Below are 21,632 nucleotides of genomic sequence, written 5' to 3'. Positions count from 1 at the left end.
CCAGATTTGGGGTTTTTTGTGGTTATTTGGTGTAAACCCGCCTGGGTTTGGGGCTTTTTGGGGCCTGGCCTTAGGCCTGGGCCTGGTTTTAATCTTTGGGGCTCCAGATCCAGCTCTGGGCCCATTTCTGAGGTCTTTAAGCTAAACCTCGGCTCACAAACGATAATTAATTAACCCCAATTAAGGATTTAATGATTTTATTTCCCTCCTGCGCAGGCCGGCCTGCTCCGAGGCCTCAGGCCTGCCTCGGTTGCCAAGGCAACCACGGGATGGGGGCGCCGCCATCTGGCTGCGCGCGGCGATGACGTAGGGGAAAGGAGGGGGGGAGGGGATAACGGGGGGGCTTCCCCTCCCCCCACGGGGATTTTTGGGGGGTCCCGCGTGGGCCGGGGGCGCCCCAGAGCCCCCCTGACCCTCTCTCTGCTCCCGCCGCCATTTTGGGTGCTGGAGGCGCCATCTTGGGCGGTGTGGGTGCGGTGCGCATGCGCGGGTGTCATGGCGGCGGCCGCGGGAGGAGCCGGGAGCCGCCATGTTGGGTGTGGGGCCCTGAGGGGCTCGGGCAGCTCTTCCTGCTTGTCCTTCCTCTTCCTCCTCATTTCTTCCTTCTTCTCCTTTTCCTTCCTCCTCTTTCTTCCTTCCTCTTCCTCCAGACCCCAAATTCCTCTCTCTGCCCCTCCCCCGTCCCCACCCAAAATTCCCCTTCCCCCAATAATTTTGGGAACCCTCCCCCTCCCCCCACTCGTTTTTTTCCCCTCCCCCCACCCCATTTTTTTGGGAATCCCCAAAAATGGCCCCGGCCCCGTCTGTGCCGCCAAGTGTTTATTTGGGGGGGGGGGAACACCCAAAATTGGGGGAACCCCCCTTTAACCGCCCCTCCCCCGCTCAGGGCCGAAATTGGGGAGGGGGGAGGGGTCGGTGCTGGGGGAGGGGAACCCCCCGAGGTTGGGGTGGGGGAGGTGAGGGACGAATTTTTGGGAATTTTTGGGCGTGTCCTGAAGTTTGGGGGGTCCCCGTTTTGGGGGGGGTGGTGGGGAGTGATGGGGGGAGGGCGAATTTGGGGGTGATTTTAGGGGTCTCCCCCTCCCCCCATTCCAGAACCTTCCCCGGGTCCATCCTCGACGCCTTTTAGGGTGGGGGGACCCCAAAAATCCCCTCAAAATCCCCCCCAAATTCTGAGCTTGGCCTTTTTTTGGGAGGGTCCCCAATTTAGGGGGGAGGTCCCGGCTGTGGGGGGACCCCAAGAACCCCAAATGAAGCCCCACCCCCCTCATTTCCGCCTCATTTTTGGAGTGAATTTGGCCCTAAATTGTACAAGGGTGGCCCGAAATGTGAGGGGGGCGTCCCCCGGGATTTTTTGGGGGGTCCCCCGGGATTTTTGGGGGGTCAGAGGAGGGCGCAGAAGAATTTCTTCTCGCGGAAGGGATTCTCGGAGGTGGGCACGGGGGTGAGCAGGGGATCCTCGCAGGCGTGAGCCTCGCAGTAACTGAGCAGCTCCGCCGCCGCCTTGGACACCTGGGAGGGGAAAAACGGGGTCAGGGAACCCCAAAAATACCTGGGAACACCAAAAAATGCACCTGGAAATCCCAAAAATAAACCTGGAATTTCTTAAATACACCTGGAGGGGAAAAACGGGGTCAGGGAGCCCCAAAAATACCTGGGAACACCCAAAAATGCACCTGGAAATCCCAAAATAAACCTGGAACCTCTTAAATACACCTGGGCCAGGGAAAAACAGGGTCAGGGAACCCAAAAAATACCTGGGAACACCCAAAAATGCACCTGGAAATCCCAAAATAAACCTGGAACTTCTTAAATACACCTGGGAGGGGAAAAACGGGGTCAGGGAGCCCCAAAAATACCTGGGAACATCCAAAATGCACCTGGAAATCCCAAAAATAAACCTGGAACCTCTTAAATACACCTGGGCAGGGAAAACGGGGTCAGGGAACCCCAAAAATACCTGGGAACACCAAAATATACCTGGGAATCCCTAAAATACAAATGTGAACCCCAAAAATGCACCTGGGCCAGGGAAAGCTGGGCAGGGAGCCCGAAAATGCACCTGGAAATCCCAAAATATACCTGGGAACCTGAAAATGTACCTGGAATGCTAAAGACACCTGGGCCGGGGGAAAATGGGGTCACAGAGCCCCAAAAAATACCCGGAAATCCCTGAAATATACCTGGGAACCCCAAAAATAGGTGTGGGAACACCAAAAATACATCTGGAATCCATAAAAATAAACCTGGAAACCTGAAAAATGCACCTGGGAACCCCAAAAATACACCTGGAGACCCCAAAAAGAAACCAGGGAATCCCAAAAAGATACCTGGGAACCCCAGAAATACACCTGGAAAGCCCAAAATAAACCCAGCATTCCCAAAACCAGCCCTGAATTCCCAAATTCCCCCCAGCCCCTCCCAAATCCTCATTTTTACCCCCCTAAATCCACTTTGAGCCCCTCAAATCCCCTTTAAATCCCCCAAATCCCATTTTTCCCCAAATAATTCCTATTTTCCCCTTTTATCACAAATCTCCCCCAAAACGCCTCCAAATCCCATTTTTACCCCACAAAATCCCATTTAAATCCCCCCAAATCCCATTTTACCCCACAAAATCCCATTTAAATCCCCCCAAATCCCATTTTTACCCCACAAAATCCCATTTAAATCCCCCAACTCCCATTTTACCCCACAAAATCCCATTTAAATCCCCAAATCCCTTCCTCACCCGGCAAATCTCTCTCAAACCCCCCAGACCCCTCAAAATCCTCATTTTTTCACCCCCAATCCCAAATTCCCCCCAAATCTCTTTAGACCCTCCCCTCAAATCCCAATTTTTCCCCCATTTTTTCCCCATTTCCCCCATTTCTCCCCCCATTCCCCCTTGGATTTTCCCCTCATTTTCTCCCCATTTCCCCCCCCCCCCATTTTTCCTCTTTTTTTATCCCCATTTTCCACCCATTTTCCCCCTTTTTTCTCCTCATTTTCCCCTTTTTTGCCCCCATTATTTTCCCTGGTTTTTCCCCATTTTTCCCCGTTATTTTCCCTGTTTCTGCTCCCATTTTTTCTCCATTATTTTCCCTGGTTTTGCCCCCATTATTTTCCCTGTTTTTTCCCATTATTTTCCCTGGTTTTTCCCATTATTTTCCCCATTATTTTCCCCATTTTTTCCCCATTATTTTCCCTGGTTTTTCCCCATTTTTTTCCCCATTATTTTCCCTGGTTTTGCCCTATTATTTTCCCTGTTTTTTCCCCATTTTTTCCCCATTACTTTCCCTGGTTTTTCCCCATTATTTCCCCCGTTTTTTCCCCATTATTTTCCCGGTTTTTTCCCCATTTTTTCCCCATTATTTTCCCTGGTTTTTCCCCATTATTTCCCCCGTTTTTTCCCCATTATTTTCCCTGTTTTTTCCTCATTATTTTCCCCATTATTTTCCTTGTTTTCCCATTATTTTCCCTGTTTTTCCTTCATTATTTTCCCCATTATTTTCCCCCTTTTTTGCCCCCATTATTTTCCCCATTTTTTCCCCATTATTTTCCCTGGTTTTGCTCTATTATTTTCCCTGGTTTTTCCCCATTTTTTCCCCATTATTTTCCCTGGTTTTTCCCCATTATTTCCCCCATTTTTTTCCCCATTATTTTCCCTGTTTTTTCCCCTTTTTTTCCCCATTTTTCCCCGATTATTTTCCCTGGTTTTGCCCCCATTTTTTCCCCATTATTTTCCCCATTATTTTCCCCGTTTTTTCCCCGTTTTTTCCCCATTATTTTCCCATTATTTTCCCTGTTTTTTCCTCATTATTTTCCCCATTATTTTCCTTGTTTTTCCCCATTATTTTCCCTGTTTTTCCCCATTTTTCCCCCATTATTTTCCCCATTATTTTCCCCATTTTTCCCCCATTTTTCCCCATTTTTTCCCCCAGACCTTGACCCGGCACAGGCTGGCCTCGATCTTCAGCTGCTCCACCATTTTCCGGGCCTGGCCCACGCTCAAGGTGCTGCTGGGGGGGGCTCGCCCTTCATGGGGGGGCTGCGGGGCACCCCAAATGTGGGACCCCCCCAAAAACCCGAAAATCCCAAAAAAAAAAAACCAAAGAAAAAATCCCTTTAAAAATTAAAAAAAAAAAAAAAATCCATCCCCCCAAAAAACCCAAAAAAAACCAAAAAATCCCCCACAAATTCGATTTTTCCCCTCTAAAAAAAATCCTCATCCCCCAAAACCCAAATTCCCCCTGGAGTCAAAATTTGGGACCCTCCAAAAAAATCCCAAATCGCCCAAAAACCTCAACAAAAATCGCAAAAAATAATAATAAAAAAATCAGAAAAATATCAAAACCCCACCCCAGAATCAGCATTTCCCCCCCAAACCCTCCTGGAAAAAAAATCCCAAATTTTCCCCATCCAGAATTTCCCCCCAAAAATCCCAAATTTCCCCAAACCCCCCCCAAAATCCTCCCCAAGCCCCCCAAAATTCCCAATTTCACCCCAAAATTCCCAATTTTCACCCCCAAAATTCCCAATTTTCCCCCCAAATCCCCTCCCCCCAAATCTGCCCCAACCCCCCCAAATTTCCCGCGGGTTTTGCCCCTCCCCCTCCTCCCCCATCCCCTCCCCCACCCCCCAGGACCCCCAAAATCCCCCCCCCCCATCGCCCCTCCCCCACCTGTGCAGGACCCGCGGCCGCTCGGTCCCGGCGATGCTCGGAGGGGGCGGGGCCTGGGGATGGGGGAGGGGAGGGGGCCACGCCCTTGCCCCTCCCCCACCCCCTCTCTTTTCTCCCCCCTTTCCCCAAATTTGGGGCGCCTCAAAACCCCGCCCCTCCCCCCCCCCCTTTATAAATGGGAGGGGGTTCAGGGTGGGGGAGGGGCGGGGTTAAAGGACCCCTCCCCAATTTTGACCCCTCCCAAACCCCCCCCCCCCCACTCCCCCCAAATCCCCTCAAAATTCCCCAAAATCCCTCAGGGGGCCCCTCCAGAACCCTGAGGAAGCAAAACCCCCTGGGACCCCCAAAAATTTCCTAAATCCCAAAAAATCCCCCCCAAAATCTCCCCCATTGCCATGGAAACGGGGCGGGGCCCGGCGGGGCCGCAGTGGGCGGAGCCAAAGAGGTGCGGCTGAATAAGCGAGTGGGCGTGGTTTAAAATGCATTGACCAATGGGGTGGGGCGTGGGCGGGGTTTGCATCCGGAAGCGGCGGGGTTGGGGCGTGGCCAGGGCGTGGCGGGAAGCGGGAGGTGCCGGCATTCGGTGAGGGCGCGGGAGCCCCGAAAAGCCCCGAATTTACCCCAAAAATCCGCCCTAAAACCCCAAAAATCGCCTTAAAAAGCGCCGGAATCGAATCCGCGACCCTCGAGAACCCCCGGAACCCACTCGGGGTGAGGAAACTCCACCAAAATTACCTCAGAAAATCCCAAAATTTCGCTCCGCGAACCCAAAATCGGCCCAAAAATCTCCCCGGGGAGCCCCAAAATGCCCAAAATTTACCCCAAAAATCCTCCCCGGGACCCCACAGTCTCGCGATTCCTCCGGGGGTTTGGGGTTGGGGGAGGAATTTTGGGAATAATCCCAAATTTTGGGGTGGGGGAGGGGCGGGGACCCGGCCCTCCCCCCCCCTCCCCCCCCATCACCCCTGCCCCGAATTCCGCAATTTGGGAAAAATCCCAAATTTTGGGGTCCTCAAGGGAATTTTGGGAATAATCCCAAATTTTGGGGGTCTGGGGGAGGAAACTTTTGGGAAAAATCCCAAAATTTGGGAATTTTGGGGAGGGAATTTTGGGAATCTCCGCCGAATTTCGGGCCAAGGGGGGGAATTTTGGGGTTCCCGTGAGATTTTAGGAACGGGGGTGGAATTTTGGAATTCCCCCAGACATTTCGGGAATGGGGCCAAAATTTTTGGGAGGGGCTTTTGGGGTGGGGGAGGGAGTTTCGGGGAGGGAATTTTGGGATTCCCGCTCAGATTTTGGGAATGGGGACGGAATTTTGGGACTGGCCCACAGATTTTAGGTGGGGTCAGGAGAGGGAATTTTTTGGGAGGAAAATTTTGGGGTTGGGGAGGGAATTTTTTGGGGTTCTCCCCCTGAATTTTGGGAATGGGGGAGGGAATTTTTGGGGGGGAATTTTGGGATCATCCACGGATGTTTGGGGTGGCGAGGAGATTCTGGTGTTCCCCCCAAATTTTGGGAATGGGGAGGGAATTTCGGGGTGGGGATTTTCAGGTTCCCCTCCCGAATTTTGGGAACGGGGAGGGGAATTTTGGGGAGGGAATTTTTGGGGTTGGGGCTGGAATTTTGGGGAGGGAATTTCGGGGAGGGAATTTTGGGATTCCCACGAGATTTAGGGGTGGGGGAAGGGAATTTGGGGCTTCCGCCTCCGTTGGGGCGTGGCCCTTCCCCTCCCCCCCCTTTAACCCCTCCCCTTCCCATGGGGTTCCCACCACCCCTCCCCCCTCCCCCCCCGCTGCTCACCTGGGGGGCTCAGGTGAGGGCGGGGCTCAGGTGGGGGCGGGGTTTAACCCTTCCCCTCCCCCTTTAGCCCCTCCCCTCCCATTTTAACCCCTCCCTTCCACTTTTAACCCCTTCCCTCGCATTTTAACCCTTCCCCTCCCATTTTAGCCCCTCCCCTCCCATTTTAACCCCTCCCACTTTAACCCCTCCTTTCGCCTTTTAACCCTTCCCCTCCCATTTTAACCCTTCCCTCCCTTTAGCCCCTCCCCTCCCCCTTTAGCCCCTCTCCTTTAGCCCCTCCCCTTTGACCCCTCCCCCTTTAGCCCCTCCCCATTTATCCCCTCCCCCTTTAGCCCCTCCCCTCCCCTTTTACCCCTCCCCTTTAGCCCCTCCCCTTTAGCCCCTCCCCTCTGATTTTTGGCAGCCCCTCCCCTTTAGCCCCTCCCCTTTGACCCCTCCCCATTTAGCCCCTCCCCATTTAGCCCCTCCCCTTTATCCCTTCCCCACTCCCTTTAGCCCCTCCCCTCCCCTTTAGCCCCTCCCCTTTAGCCCCTCCCCTTTGACCCCTCCCCTGTGTTTTTGGCAGCTCCTCCCTCTTTATCCCCTCCCCTTTGACCCCTCCCCTGTGTTTTTTGGCAGCCCCTCCCCTCCCCTTTAGCCCCTCCCTCTTTAGCCCCTCCCCTTGACCCCTCCCCTGTGTTTTTGGCAGCCCCTCCCTCTTTAGCCCCTCCCCTTGACCCCTCCCCTGTGTTTTTTGGCAGCCCCTCCCTCTTTGTCCCCTCCCCTTTGACCCCTCCCCTGTGTTTTTGGCAGCCCCTCCCCTCCCCTTTAGCCCCTCCCCTGTGTTTTTGGCAGCCCCTCCCCTCCCATTTTAGCCCCTCCCCTTTGACCCCTCCCCTGACCCCTCCCCTGTGTTTTTGGCAGCCCCTCCCCCTTTGACCCCTCCCCTGTGTTTTTTGGCAGCCCCTCCCTTTGACCCCTCCCCTGTGTTTTTGGCAGCCCCTCCCCTCCCCTTTAGCCCCTCCCCCTGACCCCTCCCCTGTGTTTTTTGGCAGCCCCTCCCCTTTGACCCCTCCCCTGTGTTTTTTGGCAGCCCCTCCCCTTGACCCCTCCCCTGTGTTTTTTGGCAGCCCCTCCCCCTTTAGCCCCTCCCCTTTGACCCCTCCCCTGTGTTTTTGGCAGCCCCTCCCCTTTGACCCCTCCCCTGTGTTTTTTGGCAGCCCCTCCCCTCCCCTTTAGCCCCTCCCCCTGACCCCTCCCCTGTGTTTTTGGCAGCCCCTCCCCCGCCGATGGGGCCGCCATGGCCTCGGGCGGGCTCCCCGCGGCCCCGCCCCCGCCGCTGCTCTCCTGGGGGGCTCAGCTGGGCCGGGGCGCGCGGCGGGCGCTGCTGCGGGGGGCGCTGGGGCTGAGCCTGGCGCTGCTGCTGCTCTGGGCCTCCGTGTTCCTCTACGGCTCCTTCTACTGGGCCTACCTGCCCGCGGCGCCCGCTGCACCTGGCCTTCAGGTGAGGGGATTGGGGAACCTACTGCACCTGGGCTGTGGGTGAGAGGGGATTGGGGAGCATGGCCTGCACCTGGGGTGTGGGTGAGAGGGGTTTGGGGAGCGCCGTGCTGCGCCCGCTGCACCTGGTGTTCAGGTGAGAGGGGATTGGGGAGCATGGCCTGCACCTGGGGTGTGGGTGAGAGGGGATTGGGGCACCCGCTGCACCTGGCATTCAGGTGAGAGGGGGTTTGGGAGCCTCCTGCACCTGGCATTCAGGTGAGAGGGGGTTTAGGAGCCTGCTGAACCTGGGCTGCGGGTGAGAGGGAGGGAGGGGTTTGGGGGCTTCAGGTGTGTCCAGGTGGGGCTCAGAGGGGTTTTGGGGGAGGTTTTTGGGGGTCCAGGAGGGTGATTGGGGGTTCTTGGGTGGTTTTGGGGGGATTTTGGGGTGGTTTGGGGGTGGTTTTGGGGGATTTCTCATCCCTGAGCCCCGTTTTTGGCTCCCAGGTCTGACTGCGAGCGCCCCGGGCCCGAGCTCTGCTCCCTTATCCCCACGGCCAATGTGTCCCTGCTGGGGGAGCACCGGGAGAAGGTTCTGGAAATACCCAAAAATCTGGGGGGCTGGAGGTGGGGAGGGGCTGGAAATACCCAAAAATGTGCGGCCAAAACATCCCGAGGAAAGCCTAAAAATATCCCAAAAATGTGGGGCTGAGTTGGCCTAAAAATATCCCAAAATGTGGGGCCAAAATGCCCTAAAATACCCCAAACAAGTGGGGCTGAAACGTCCTAAAATATCCCAAAAATGGGGGAATTTGGGGCTAAAATGTCCTAAAATATCCTAAAAATGTGCCCAGGTGTAACCCAGGTGTAACCCAGGTGTATCTCAGGTGTATCTTAGCTATGCCCAGGTGTAACCCAGGTGTATTTTACTCCCAGCTGTTGCTCTATGGGCAGCTGTACCCAGGTGTATCCTGTGTGTATCCCATGTGTAACCCAGGTGTATTTTACTCCCAGCTGTTGCTCTATGGGCAGCTGTACCCAGGTGTATCCCAGCTGTACCCAGGTGTATCCCATGTGTAACCCAGGTGTAACCCAGGTGTATTTTACTCCCAGCTGTTGCTCTATGGGCAGCTGTACCCAGGTGTATCCTGTGTGTATCCCAGGTGTATCCTGTGTGTAACCCAGGTGTATTTTACTCCCAGCTGTTACTCTATGGGCAGCTGTACCGCGTGTCCCTGGAGCTGGAGCTGCCGGAGTCCCCGGTCAATCGGGAGCTGGGGATGTTCATGGTGGGGCTGAGCCTCTACGGGAACGGGGGCAAGAGCCTGGCCCGGAGCGAGAGAGCGGTACTGGGATGGACTGGGATGGACTGGGATGGACTGGGAGGGACTGAGAGGGACTGGGAGGGACTGGGATAAACTGAGAGGGACTGGGAGGGACTGGGATAAACTGGGAGGGACTGGGAGGGACTGGGATAAACTGGGAGGGACTGGGATGGACTGGGAGGGACTGGGAGGGACTGGGATAAACTGGGATGGACTGGGATGGACTGGGAGGGACTGGGATGGACTGGGATAAACTGGGAGGGACTGGGATGGACTGGGAGGGACTGGGAATGGACTGGGAGGGACTGGATGGACTGGGACTGGACTGGGAGGGACTGGGATGGACTGGGAGGGACTGGGGGGGACTGGGATGGACTGGGAATGGACTGGAATGGACTGGGAGGGACTGGGATAAACTGGGAGGGACTGGGAGGGACTGGGATGGACTGGGACTGGACTGGGAGGGACTGGGATGGACTGGGAGGGACTGGGAGGGACTGGGATGGACTGGGATGGACTGGGAGGGACTGGGATAAACTGGGAGGGGACTGGGAGGGACTGGGATGGACTGGGAGGGACTGGGATTGGGAACTGGGACTGGCAATGGGACTTTGGGGTGGGATTTGGGGGATTTTGGGTCTGGGAAGGCTCCGGGATGGATTTGGGGTGGGTTTGGGGTCTCTGGGTGGGATTTGGGGTCCTTGGGGTGAGATTTGGGCTGGTTTTGGGGTTGGCTGTTTTTGGGCTGTTTTTGGGCTGGTTTTGGGGTGTCTCTGGGCTGGTTTTGGGGTCTCAGGCTGTGTTTTTTGGGGGTCCCAGGCCATGCTCCATTACCGCTCCCGCCTGCTCCGGGCCCTGCACACCGCGGCCATTGGGGTGGATTTGGGGATGTTTTTGGGGTGGATTTGGGCTGGTTTTGGGGTTGGCTGTTTTTGGGGTGTTTTTGGGCTGGTTTTGGGCTGTTTTTGGGGTCTCAGGTTGTGTTTGGGTCTCACTGGTTTTGGGGTCGCAGGCCATGCTCCATTACCGCTCCCGCCTGCTCCGGGCCCTGCACACCGCGGCCATTGGGGTTGGGTTTGGGATGTTTTTGGGGTGGTTTTTGGGCTGGTTTTGGGCTGGTTTTGGGCTGGTTTTGGGGTGTTTTTGGGCTCTCACTGTGTTTTTTGGGGTCCCAGGCCATGCTCCATTACCGCTCCCGCCTGCTCCGGGCCCTGCACACCGCGGCCTTTGCCGGGCTCTTCCTCAGCGGCTTCGCCGAGCAGAGCCAGACCCTGGAGCTGGAGCTGCTGGGGCGCTACCGAGAGGACCCCGTGAGCTCAGGGGGGGATTTGGGGGTCCCAGGGGGGTCCCAGGAGGTCCTGGGTGGGTTTTGGGGGGGCCCAGGGGGGATTTGGGGGCTTCTAGGGGGGATTTGGGGGGGTCCCAGGGGGGATTCGGGGGTGCCAGGGGGTCCCAGTGAGGTTTTGGGGGGTCCCGGGGTGGGTCATGGGGTATTTTGGGGTTATTTTGGGGTATTTTGGGGCTCCCAGGGATATTTTTGGGATATATTGAGGCATTTTGGGGGTCCCAGGGTGGTTTTGGGGATCCCCGGGTGGTTTTTGGGGTATTTTGGGATATTTTGGTGGTCCCAGGGTGGTTTTGGGGATATTTTTGGGTATTTTGGGGGTGTTTTGGGATTCCCAGGGTGGTTTTTGGGGTATTTTGGGGATATTTTGGGGGTATTTTGGGGTATTTTGGGACGTTTGGGTTCCTCCCCAGTACTCGCCCACCGTGGGGGCTCTGGTTGAGATCCGCAGCCGCCGGGTGCAGCTCTACGGGGCGCGGCTGCGCGTGCACGCGCACTTCAGCGGCCTCAGGTATGGCCTGGGCCTGGCCTAAACCCCGCTTAAACCTGCCCTAAACCTGCCCTAAACCTGCCCTAAACCTGCCCCAGACCTGGCCCCAAACCTGGCCCCAAACCTGCCCCAAACCTGGCTTAAAACTGCCCCAAACCTGCCCCAAACTGCCCCAGCCCCACTTCAGTGGCCTCAGGTGCGCCCTGGGCCTGACCTAAACCCGCCTTAAACCCGGCTTAAACCTGGCTTAAAACTGCCCTAAACCTGGCCCCAAACCTGGCCCCAAACCTGGCCTAACCCTGCCCTAAACCTGGCCCTAAACCTGGCCCCAAACCTGGCCCCAAACCTGGCCTAACCCTGCCCTAAACCTGGCCCCAAACCTGGCCCCAAACCTGGCCCCAAACCTGGCCCTAAACCCACCCCAAACCTGGCCTGAACCTGTCCCAGGTACCTGCTCTACCACTTCCCTCTGACCTCAGCCGTTGTGTCACACATGTCACACACCTGTCCCACACGTGTCACACGTGTCACACCTGTCACACACGTGTCACACACCTGTCACACACCTGTCCCACCCCCTCAGGTACCTGCTCTACCACTTCCCTCTGACGTCAGCCGTTGTGGGCGTGGCCGGCAATTGGACCCTCCTGGCCCTGCTGACCCTCGGGGGGTACCTGCAGTGGGGGAGGGGCCCCCAACGGCCCCGCCCCCGCCCGGCCCAGGTCAGCCAATGGGGGAGGGGGCTGGGGGAGGGGCTGGGGGAGGGGCTGGGGGTCCTCCCTCCCCTCCCCCACTGCTGAGCTCACCTGAGCCCCTCCCCCAACAGGAACAGAGGAACCAGAGAGGAACAAACGGGGAGGGGGAGGGGCCAGGTGAGAGGGGGAGGGGCAATGGGGAGGGGGAGGGGCAATGGGGAGGGGGAGGGGCCAGGTGAGAGGGGGAGGGGCCAGGTGAGAGGGGGAGGGGCAATGGGGGAGGGGGAGGGGCCAGGTGAGAGGGGGAGGGGCCAGGTGAGAGGGGGAGGGGCAATGCAGAGGGGGAGGGGCAATGGGGAGGGGGAGGGGCCAGGTGAGGGATGGGGGAGGAGCTGAGGAATTTGGAGGAAATTTGGGGAAGTTTTGGGAGAATTTGTGGATTTGTTCACGGGAATTTTGGGGAGATTTTTTGGGAGGGATTTCGGGGAGATTTTGGGGGATTTTAAGGAGATTTTGGGGATATTTGGGAGGGATTTGGAGGAAGACTTTGGGGAGGCTTTGGGGATTTGTGGGTGAAGATTTTTGGCTGGGATTTTGGGGATTTTTGGGGAGGATTTTGGGGAGGGTTTGGATGGGATTTTTGGGTGGGATTTTCGGGGGATTTTTGGGGATTTTTGGTTGGGATTTTGGGGGGATTTTTGGGTGGGATTTTCAGGGGATTTTTGGGGATTTTTGGTTGGGATTTCGGGGGGATTTTTGGGTGGGATTTTTAGGATTTCTGGGAATGTTGAAGTTGATTCCTTTCCCCCCCTCCCCCACCCCCCCAGACCTTCCAGACCCCCCCCAAAATTCGGAGGAGCCCGAAATCGTGGGAGCCTCGGAGCCAGGCCCAGGTGGGGGAGGGGCAGCGCCCCCAAAAAAACCCCAAAATCCGGAGGGGGGGAGGGGCGGGGGGAGGGGCCCGGATTGGGGGCGGGGAGCTCAAAAAGGGGGGGGGGAGGGGCCGAACTTGGGGGGGAGGAGCCCAAATTTGGGTCTGGGGGCTCTGACCGCCCCTCCCCCCCTCCCCAGACCAGCCCCTGCTCAGCCCCGCCCCCAAGGAGGGGGAGGGGCAGGAGGAAGAGGAGGAAGAGGGGGAGGGGCAGGAGGAGGCCACGCCCACGCCCCTCCCCCCTGTCGCGGACAGCCCCTCCCCCCTCCGGCAGCGCCACCTCTGCTCCAGCTCCTGAGCCCCGCCCCCACCCCCGACCTGGGGGGGTCAATAAAGGCTTCGGCCCCTCCCCCACACCCCGGAAATGAGCTTGGATTTATTGGGGGAGGGGGAGGGGGAGGGGAGGGGGAGGGACGGGAGCCCCAAAACCCCCAAAATTTTCCCCAAATTTCCCAAAAATTTCCCAAAAATTTCCGGAATTTCCCCAAAATCTTCCACATTTCCCCCAAATTCCCATTAATTTCCACCCAAATTTCCCAAAAATTTCCCAAAAATTTCCGGAATTTCCCCCAAAATCTTCCACATTTCCCCAAATTCCCATTAATTTCCACAAAACACCCCATTTTCCCCAAATTCCTCCAAATTTTCCCCAAAATCCCCCGAATTGCCCTCAAATTTCCTCAAAAATCCCCTGAATTTCCCCAAAATTCCCCAATTTCCCCCAAATTCCTCTGAATTTCCTCCCAAATCCCCCTCAATCCCTCCAAGCTCCCCCAAATTTCCCTCCGCAATCAACCCGAAAAAATCTGGTCCAAATTTAAGAATTTTGGGGGTTTTGGGGTATTTTTGGGTTGGTTTTGGGGTCAGGTTTTGGGGTAATTTTGGGTCGGTTTTGGCTATTTTTGGGTGACTTTAGGGCTGGATTTGGGGTCACATTGGGGGTCGAGTTCTGAGGTAATTTTGGGTGAGTTTTGGGGTATTTTTGGGAGAGGTTTTGGGGTATTTTTGGGTTGGTTCTGGGATCATTTTAGGGCGGGTTTTGGGTATTTTTGTGATTTCGGCGTCACTCTTTGAGTTTCTCCGCTCGTTCGCGTTCCCTCCGCCTTCTGTCCCTTCCCGGCCGCCGTCCCCACGTGACCTCGGCCACGCCCCTCTCCCTCCCACGTGACGCGCGGCGCCGGTGCCGCCATGATGGCTGCGGGCGGCGGGGCCGGGCCCGAGCGGGCCCTGGAGGCGCTGCTGGAGATGGGATTCGGGGCCCGGCGCGCGTGAGGGCGGGGACAGCGGGGAGGGTCCCCGGTAACCGGAGAGGGGCCGGGAATGGGCCCGGGGGGGATTGGGGCGGCCCCGGGATTTTAGGGGGGGGTCCCGGAGCTCCCTTGTGACCCCGCCCGGGTCGGTCCCGCAGGGCGAAGGCGCTGGCGCTGACCGGGAACCGCGGGGTGGAACCGGCCATGGACTGGTGAGGGGCGAGACGGAAAATACCGGGACCCCAAAACAACCCCGGGACCCCAAAACAACCGGGACCCCCCCAAAAAAAAACCCCGGGACCCCTAATCCCCTTCGAGACCCCCAAAACCCCGCGAGACACCAAAACTTCCCCGGGACCCCCCAAAACCCCTCCAAGGACCCCAAAAAAACCCCCTGAGACCCCCAAAACCTCCCTGAGACCCCCAAAAAAACCCCAGGGACCCTAAAACCCCCTGAGACCCCCCAAACCTCCCCTGGGACCCCCCAAAACCCTCCTGAGACCCCAAAACCCTCCTCAAACCCCCAAACTCACCAAAATCCTGCTGTGACCCAAATTCCCCCGAGACCCCCCCCAAAAATCCCCTGGGACCCCTCAAAACCCCTCCAGGACCCCCAAACCGCTTCTGATTTTGTGCCAGGCCCCCGAATTTTGGGGACCCCCCTGATTTTGCCCCCCCCAGGCTGGTGGCTCACGAGGACGACCCCGACTCGGACTCGGACCCCGAGACCCCCCTGGACCTGGGGGCGCTGCTGGGGGGGCCCCGGGCACCGGCGGGGGAGCAGGACGAGACCCAGAAGTGAATTTGGGGGAGATTTGGGGTTCAAGGGTGGAATTTGGGGGTTTGGGGCAGGATTTATGGGTTCAAAGTGGAAATTTGGAGGGTTCAGGGAGGATTGGGGGTTTAGGGAGGGAATTTGGGATTCACGGGGGATTTGGGGGGGAAATTTAGGGATTTAGGGGGAAAGTTTGGAGTTTTGCGGAGGATTCGGGGGTCCTAGGAAGGATTTATGGGTGCAGAGGGGAAACTTTGGGGATTCAAGGGGAATTTTGGGGCATCAGGATGGAGTTTGGGGGGTTCTAAGGGGAACTTTGGGGGTTGAAAGGAGGAATTTGGGTGTTCAGGGAGAATTTTCAGGTTCTGGAGATTTTGAGGTTCAGAATTTTTGATTCTGGGGTCGCAGGGCGCTGTCGGAGGCCGGGCAGGAGCAGTGGGAGCTCAGTGACCCCGGGATTTGGGGTTCAGTTTTTAGGGTTCAGGGTGATTTAGTGGTTCAGTTTTTAGGGGTTCAGAGTTATTTAGTGGTTCAGGATTCAGGGGTTCATGGTTATTTTGGGTTCAGAATCGCTGATTTCGGAGTTTTCCCGCTCGCAGGGCGCTGTCGGAGGCGGGGCAGGAGCAGGGGGAGCTCAGTGACCCCAGGATTTGGGGGCTCAGTTTTTTAGGGGTTCAGGGTGATTTAGTGGTTCAGGATTCAGGGGTTCATGGTTATTTTGGGTTCAGAATCGCTGATTTCGGGGGTTTCCCCGCTCGCAGGGCGCTGTCGGAGGCCAGGCAGGAGCAGTGGGAGCTCAGTGGGACCCCGGATTTGGGGCTCAGGGGTTTGGGGTTCAGTTTTTAGGGGTTCAGGGTTATTTTGGGGTTCCGGTTATTTTGGGTTCAGGAATCGCTGATTTCGGGAGTTTTCCCGCTCGCAGGGCGCTGTCGGAGGCGGGGCAGGAGCAATGGGAGCTCAGTGGGACCCCGGGATTTGGGGCTCAGGGGATTTGGGCTCAGGGGTTTGGGTTCAGTTTTAGGGGTTCAGGGTGATTTAGTGGTTCAGTTTTTAGGGGTTCATGGTTATTTTGGGTTCAGAAATCGCTGATTTCGGGAGTTTTCCCGCTCGCAGGGCGCTGTCGGAGGCGGGGCAGGAGCGCGAGCGGCGCCGCCGGGGCCAGGAGCTCTCCAAGCTGCCGGGAATGGCGCCGGGACGAGGAGCGGCGCCGCGCGGCCGAGGAGCGGCGGCGGGACCGGGCCGAGGAGAGGCGGCGCGGTGAGCAGGAGCGGCCCCGGGGGGAACCCCGGAACCTCGGGGAACCCCAAAATTCCATCCCCAAAAAAAAACCCCAAAAAAAACCCAGAACTGCCCAGGCCGAGTCCTCCGGCCGCCAGGGGCGCCGCACGAAGCCCTCAGAACCCCCGGGCCCAAAAGACATCGGGAACCCAAAACCTCCTTAAAACCCCAAAATCTCCTTAAAAGGCCAAAATCTCCTTAAAAAGCCAAAAAGTTTTAGGAAATCCCCAAAATCCCGGATTTTTTTCCCATTTAAAACCCCCAGGAGGCGCTGCCTGGGCAAGGCACCTCACGAAGCCCTCAGAACCCCCGGGCCCAAAAAGCCTCGGGGAACCCCAAAAAAACCCCAAAGACCTCCTTAAAAACCTCCTTAAAAACCCCAAAATCTCCTTAAAAAGCCCAAAATGTTTTAGGAAATCCCCCAAAATCCCGGATTTTTTCCCATTTAAACCCCCAGGAGGGGCTGCCTGGGCCAAGGCACCTCACGAAGCCCTCAGAACCCCCGGGCCCAGAAAGCCTCGGGGAACCCCAAAAAAACCCCAAAAACCTCCTTAAAAACCCCAAAATCTCCTTAAAAAGCACAAAATCTCCCGGGAACCCCAAAAAGTTTTAGGAAATCCCCAAAATCCTGGATTTTTTCCCATTTAAAACCCCAGGAGGCGCTGCCCAGGCCAAGGCACCTCATGAACCCCTCAGAACCCGCCAGCCCCACAAAACCTCAAAGAACCCCCAAAAAAACCCCGAAAAACCTCCTTAAAAACCCCAGAATCTCCTTAAAAAGCCCAAAATCTCCTTAAAAACCCCAAAAAGTTTTAGGAAATCCCCAAAATCCCGGATTTTTTCCCAATTAAAACCCCCAGGAGGCGCTGCCTGGGCCAAGGCACCTCACGAAGCCCTCAGAACCCGCAGCCCCACAAAACCTCAAGAAACCCCCAAAAAAACCCCGAAAACCTCCTTAAAAACCCCAAAATCTCCTTAAAACCCCCAGAATCTCCTTAAAAACCCCAAACCTCCCGGGAAACCCTAAAAGTTTCCGGGAAATCCCAAAATCGGCGGAATTTTCCCTCCCTGTTCCCACAGGCAGCGAGTGCGGGAGAAGATCGAGAGGGACAAGGCAGAGCGAGCACAGAGGGTGAGGGGGGCCCCAAAAATTGGGTGGGATCCCAAAAAATCTGGGGGGATCCCAAAGGATTTGGGGGGAATGCCAAAGGGTTGGGGGGGATTCCAAAGGATTTTGGGGGGGATTCCAAAATATTGGAAGAATCCAAGAAGATTTTGGGGGATCCCAAAGGAGTCGGGGGTGGGGAGGATCCCAAAGGATTTGAGGGATTTCCAAAAATTGGGGAAGATCCCAAAGGATTTTTAGGGGGGGGGATTTCCAAAAAAATTGGAAAAATCCCCAAAAGATTTGGGGGTTCCAAAAGGATTTGGGGGCATCCCCTGAGAGTTTTTTGGGGGGGGGGGGATCCCAAAACTTGGGGGGGACCCCAGAGGATTTGGGAATCCCAAAACATGAAGGGATCCCATGGGATTTGGGGGATCCCAATCCCAAAAACTGAGGGGTCCCACGGGAATTTGGGGGGTCCCGTGGGATTTTGGGGATCCCACGGGATTTTGGGGGTCCCAGGGGATTTTGGGGGATCCCGTGGGATTTTTGGGGGTCCCAGGGGATTTTGGGGATCCCGTGGGATTTTTGGGGGTCCACGGGATTTTGGGGGTCCCATGGGGTTTTGGGGGTCCCAGGGGATTTCGGGCACCCCCCGAGCAGAGTTCGGGGTCCAGCCCCACCGGGACCCCCCCATTTCCCCCCCTGTCCCCCCCCAGTTCGCCCCGAGCCCCCCGAACCCCCGGCCCAGCCCTGCCAGGAGGCGCCGGCGCCGCGGGAATACGAGGAGTGCAGGATCCAGGTGGGACCTGGGATTTGGGGGATCCTGGGGGGTTTGGGGATCCCTGATGGATTTTGGGCTCCTTGCTGGGATTTCAAGGAATTTTTGGGTGATTTTGTGGTGATCTGGGGCGATTTTGGATGATATTGGGTGGTTACAGGTGATTTAGGGCTCCCTGCTGGGGTTTCAGGTGATTTTGGGGTGACTTTGGGCTGATTTTGGGTGATTTTGGTCTCTGTTATGGGATTAGGGCTGATTTTGGGGTGATTTTGGAGCATTTTTGCCTGATTTTGGGTGATTTCCTATGATTTTGGGGTGATTTTGGCTCCCTGCTGGATTTAGAGATGATTTTGGGCTGATTTGGGGTGATTTTGGATTTGGACTATTTTGGATGATTTAGGGTGATTTGTGCTGATTTTAGGTAATTTTTGGCTGATTTAGGGTGATTTTTGGCTCCCTGATTGAGGTTAGGAGTGATCTTGGATGAATTTGGGCTATTTTTGGCTGATTTAGGGCCATGTTTGGCTGATTTAGGGTCATTTTTGGCTGGTATTGAGTCATTTTGGGGTGATTTTGGGCCATTTTTTCCCCATTTTTAGCTCATTTCCCCCAGGTCCGTCCCCCTGACGGCCGCGCCCTCACTCAGACTTTCCCTGTATAATTTTGGGGTGATTTTTGGCAATTTTTGGGCCATTTTCCCCCATTTCTGGCCCATTTCCCCCCAGGTCCGTCTCCCCGACGGCCTCGCCCTCACTCAGAGTTTCCAGGGTCATTTTGGGGTGATTTTGGATGATTTTGGCTGATTTTGGGTGATTTTTGGGCCATTTTCCCCCCATTTTTGGCCCATTCCCCCCAGGTGCGTCTCCCGGACGGGCCGCGCCCTCACTCAGAGTTTCCGTGCCCGGGAGCCGCTCGCCGCCGTTCGCCTCTTTGTGGAGCTGCACCGGGGCCCGCCGGGGGGCGGGGCCGGGGGCGGGCCGGGGGCGGGGCCGGGAGCCCCCCCGAGCCTTCAGCCTCCGCACGGCGTTTCCCCGGCGCCTCTTCACAGAGGAGGACATGGAGAAACCGCTGCAGGAGCTGGGTGAGACACGGGGAGGGGGCTTTGGGCAGAAATGGGGGCGGCTTTGGGAGAAATGGGGGGTCCGAGGGATTTGAGGGGGTCCTGAGGGGATTTGAGGGGTCCCAAGGGGGTTTGGGGGTCCCTGGGAGGATCTGCAGGGTCTTTGGGGGGGTTTAACAGCTCCTTGTGGGAGCTGGGGGTATTTGGGGGGTCCTTGGGGGAATTTGGGGGGTCCTTGGGGAGGTTTGGGGGGTCCTAGGGGAGGTTTAGGGGTCATTGAGGGGGTTTGGGGGTCACTGGGAGTTTGGGGGGATCTCCAGAGGATTTGGGGTCTGTGGAGGATTTAAGGGTGTTTGAGAGGGTCCATGAGGGGATTTCAGGGGTCCCTGGGTGGGCTTTGGGGGGCTCTAGGGGGGTTTGGGGGGATCTCCAGGGGGTGTTGAGGGCCACGAGAGGGGTTTGAGGGGTCCTTGGGGGGTATTTGGGGTCCTTGGGGAAGTTGGGGAGTCACTGAGGGGATTTGGGGAGACCCTGGTGAGAATCGGGGGTCACTGGGGAGGAATTTGGGGTCCTTGGGGGGTTTAAGGGGTCCCTGGGGGGTTTAAGGGGGAACCCCAGGGGGATTTGGGGGTCCCTGGGGTATTTTGGGGTGCCCTGACCTCCCCCTCCCCGTTCCAGGCCTGGTTCCCTCCGCCGTCGTCATCGTGGCCAAGAAAGAGGGGAGCTGAGGGGGGCACCCCAAGAACCCAAATAAACCCAAAAAACCCCAAAAGCTCAAGTTTGTCCTGTCCTGCGCCCCCTCCCCAGAGCAGCTTCGGGGGTCCTGGTGATTTATTGGAATCCCCCCGGGGTTTCTGGGGTCTCCAGAGCAGCTTTGGAGCCCCCCGGGTGTTTTTGGGGTCCCGGACCAGTTTGGGGTTCCCGGTGCCTTTCTTGGGGTCCCCTCGTTGTTTTTGGGGTCCTCAGAGCAGTTTTTGGGGTCCCGGTGCCGTTTTTGGGGTCCCGGTGCCGTTTTTGGGGTCCCCTCAGGGCTCGCGGCGCTGCCAGCGTCCCACGGGGTCAGCGAGGATGACGATGGCCCAGCTGGCCAGACCTGGGGGACAGGGGGGACACCTGGGGGTCACCTGGGGGGTCACACCTGGGGGGTCACACCTGGGCACAGCCGGGGTCACCTGGGGGGACAATGGGGACACTTGGGGGTCACACCTGGGGGGACACCCGGGAGTATTTGAGGGTCTTTGGGCACACCTGGGGATCCCTGGGGTCACCAAAGCACATTTGATACACCTGGGGGTCACACCTGGGCACACCTGGGGTCCCTCCCCCACCCATGGGAACTCCAACCCCCGAGATTTTGGGAACAATTTTAGGAATTTTTGGGTCCATCCCGGGGCCACCCTCACCCTGCCCGCCCTCGTTTCCATGGAAACCGTCCCCATTTTCCCGCCAAAACTCAGACCGCGCGCCCTCCCATCGGTCCCCGCCCCCTCCCCACGGTCCCCGCCCCCCTCCCCTCGGTTTCCGCCCCGCCCCTCACCGGCGGCGAGGTCATCTGGGCGATGGCGCCCATGGAGGGCGCGATCCCCTTTTTCATGGCGTTCCGCGGCCCCTGGTACACCCAGACGGCGGCCATGAGCAGCCCCGCGCCGCTCAGCAGGCGGCAGCTCCAGCAGCCGCCGAACAGCGGCCGCGGCGAGCCCGGACCGGGCCCCGGTACCGGCGCCGCCTCCGGTGCGGCCTCCGCGCCCCGCGGTCGCGACATGGCCGAACCGGAAGAGACGCCGGAAGTGTCCGTCATTTATAGCACTCCGGGTGCAACCGCGGGGAAAAAAAAAAATAAAAGTTCCGTGCGCAACCGCGCGCAGCCTTGATGGTTCCGGGGGAAAGGGCGGGACACCGGGAAACGGAGTGTGAGGGGGCTCCCGGTGCTGACGTCACTTCCGCCACGGCACCGCCCGGTGCGCCACGTTGTCGTCGGTCTCGGCCGCCTCGCGCAGCGCCGCCATGATCAGCTCATTGTGGCGTCGCCTCTGCGCTAAACTCGCGGCGTCCGCGCCGGGCTGGCCCTGCCGAACCGGGAACACCGCGGAGGGGTCACCGCCGGTTCCGGTCCCTGAGGCGTCCCGCCGCCCACTTCCCCCGTACCTTCAGCGTCTGCTGCCGCTCCTGCTCGCCGCCCGCGATCGCCACCCACAGCAGCAGCCCCAGCGCCACCGGGACGGCGCCGCGGGCGAGCGCCAGCGGCCACCGCCGTCCAGCGCCATCGCCGCTTCCCCGGCACTTCCGGCGCCGCTCTGGCCCGCCCGGAGCATAGAGACGGCGGCTGGGAGGACCGGAAATCCGCTGCGCCACCTTGAAACCATAGAGACGGCGGCTGAGAGGACCGGAAATCCGCTGCGCCACCTTGAAACCATAGAGACGGCGGCTGGAGGACCGGACATCCTCTGCGCCACCTTGAAACCATAGAGATGGCGGCTGGGAGGACCGAAAATTCGCTCCGCCACATGGCATCATAGAGATGGCAGCTGGTAGAAACTGGAGTCGTCCCCCCTTTACGGCCGGATCGCCCCTGGACCGTCAGGATTAGGGTCACAGAGCGGCTCCAGCGCCGGAAAAGGAACGCGAGATCCACGCCCTCACCCCGGGACGCGAAAGCAGACACGAGACTAAAGCGGT

The 21,632-nt window shown here is 57.8% G+C and overlaps 5 protein-coding genes across 6 annotated transcripts; 2 read left to right on the top strand and 3 right to left on the bottom strand.

The window, feature by feature from the left end:
- Positions 1–806: 806 nt before the first annotated feature.
- On the bottom strand, positions 807–5,243 carry GNG3 (G protein subunit gamma 3). Its single transcript, XM_077172432.1, has 4 exons — positions 5,153–5,243; positions 4,664–4,803; positions 3,926–4,030; positions 807–1,512 (listed from the first exon to the last, which is right to left on the bottom strand). The coding sequence occupies exons 1-4, from the start codon at positions 5,241–5,243 to the stop codon at positions 1,384–1,386; spliced, it is 465 nt and encodes a 154-aa protein (XP_077028547.1). The 3' UTR covers positions 807–1,383.
- On the top strand, positions 5,066–13,072 carry BSCL2 (BSCL2 lipid droplet biogenesis associated, seipin). Of its 2 annotated transcripts, XM_077172471.1 has the most exons (11): positions 5,098–5,374; positions 7,718–7,924; positions 8,046–8,078; positions 8,429–8,513; positions 9,124–9,267; positions 10,422–10,556; positions 11,005–11,102; positions 11,665–11,803; positions 11,908–11,953; positions 12,604–12,669; positions 12,848–13,072. In XM_077172471.1, exons 2-11 carry the CDS (start codon positions 7,743–7,745, stop codon positions 13,003–13,005), a joined length of 1,086 nt encoding a protein of 361 aa, XP_077028586.1. In that variant the 5' UTR covers positions 5,098–5,374; positions 7,718–7,742; the 3' UTR covers positions 13,006–13,072. The 2 variants fall into 2 exon arrangements, with proteins under 2 accessions (XP_077028588.1, XP_077028586.1); XM_077172473.1 differs by lacking the exon at positions 10,422–10,556 and having other exon boundaries at positions 5,066–5,374.
- A 192-nt stretch (positions 13,073–13,264) lies between these two features.
- On the top strand, positions 13,265–19,734 carry UBXN1 (UBX domain protein 1). The gene is given in 11 exon segments (XM_077172485.1): positions 13,265–13,975; positions 14,116–14,169; positions 15,846–15,909; positions 15,911–15,984; positions 17,091–17,142; positions 17,835–17,862; positions 17,865–17,917; positions 18,753–18,767; positions 18,769–18,890; positions 18,892–18,977; positions 19,635–19,734. Coding segments are annotated over 11 exon segments (678 nt in total). The 5' UTR covers positions 13,265–13,895; the 3' UTR covers positions 19,685–19,734.
- Positions 19,731–20,754, bottom strand: DMAC1 (distal membrane arm assembly component 1). Its single transcript, XM_077172431.1, has 2 exons — positions 20,461–20,754; positions 19,731–20,422 (listed from the first exon to the last, which is right to left on the bottom strand). The coding sequence occupies exons 1-2, from the start codon at positions 20,752–20,754 to the stop codon at positions 19,982–19,984; spliced, it is 735 nt and encodes a 244-aa protein (XP_077028546.1). The 3' UTR covers positions 19,731–19,981.
- UQCC3 (ubiquinol-cytochrome c reductase complex assembly factor 3) lies at positions 20,741–21,482 on the bottom strand. The gene is made up of 2 exons (XM_077172478.1): positions 21,102–21,482; positions 20,741–21,022 (listed from the first exon to the last, which is right to left on the bottom strand). Exons 1-2 carry the CDS (start codon positions 21,468–21,470, stop codon positions 20,891–20,893), a joined length of 501 nt encoding a protein of 166 aa, XP_077028593.1. The 5' UTR covers positions 21,471–21,482; the 3' UTR covers positions 20,741–20,890.
- Positions 21,483–21,632: the final 150 nt, after the last annotated feature.

This window comes from Agelaius phoeniceus, chromosome 38, assembly GCF_051311805.1.
Source record: "Agelaius phoeniceus isolate bAgePho1 chromosome 38, bAgePho1.hap1, whole genome shotgun sequence".
NCBI classification, from domain to species: Eukaryota; Metazoa; Chordata; class Aves; order Passeriformes; family Icteridae; genus Agelaius; species Agelaius phoeniceus.
This window is presented reverse-complemented; position numbering and strand designations above follow the sequence as displayed.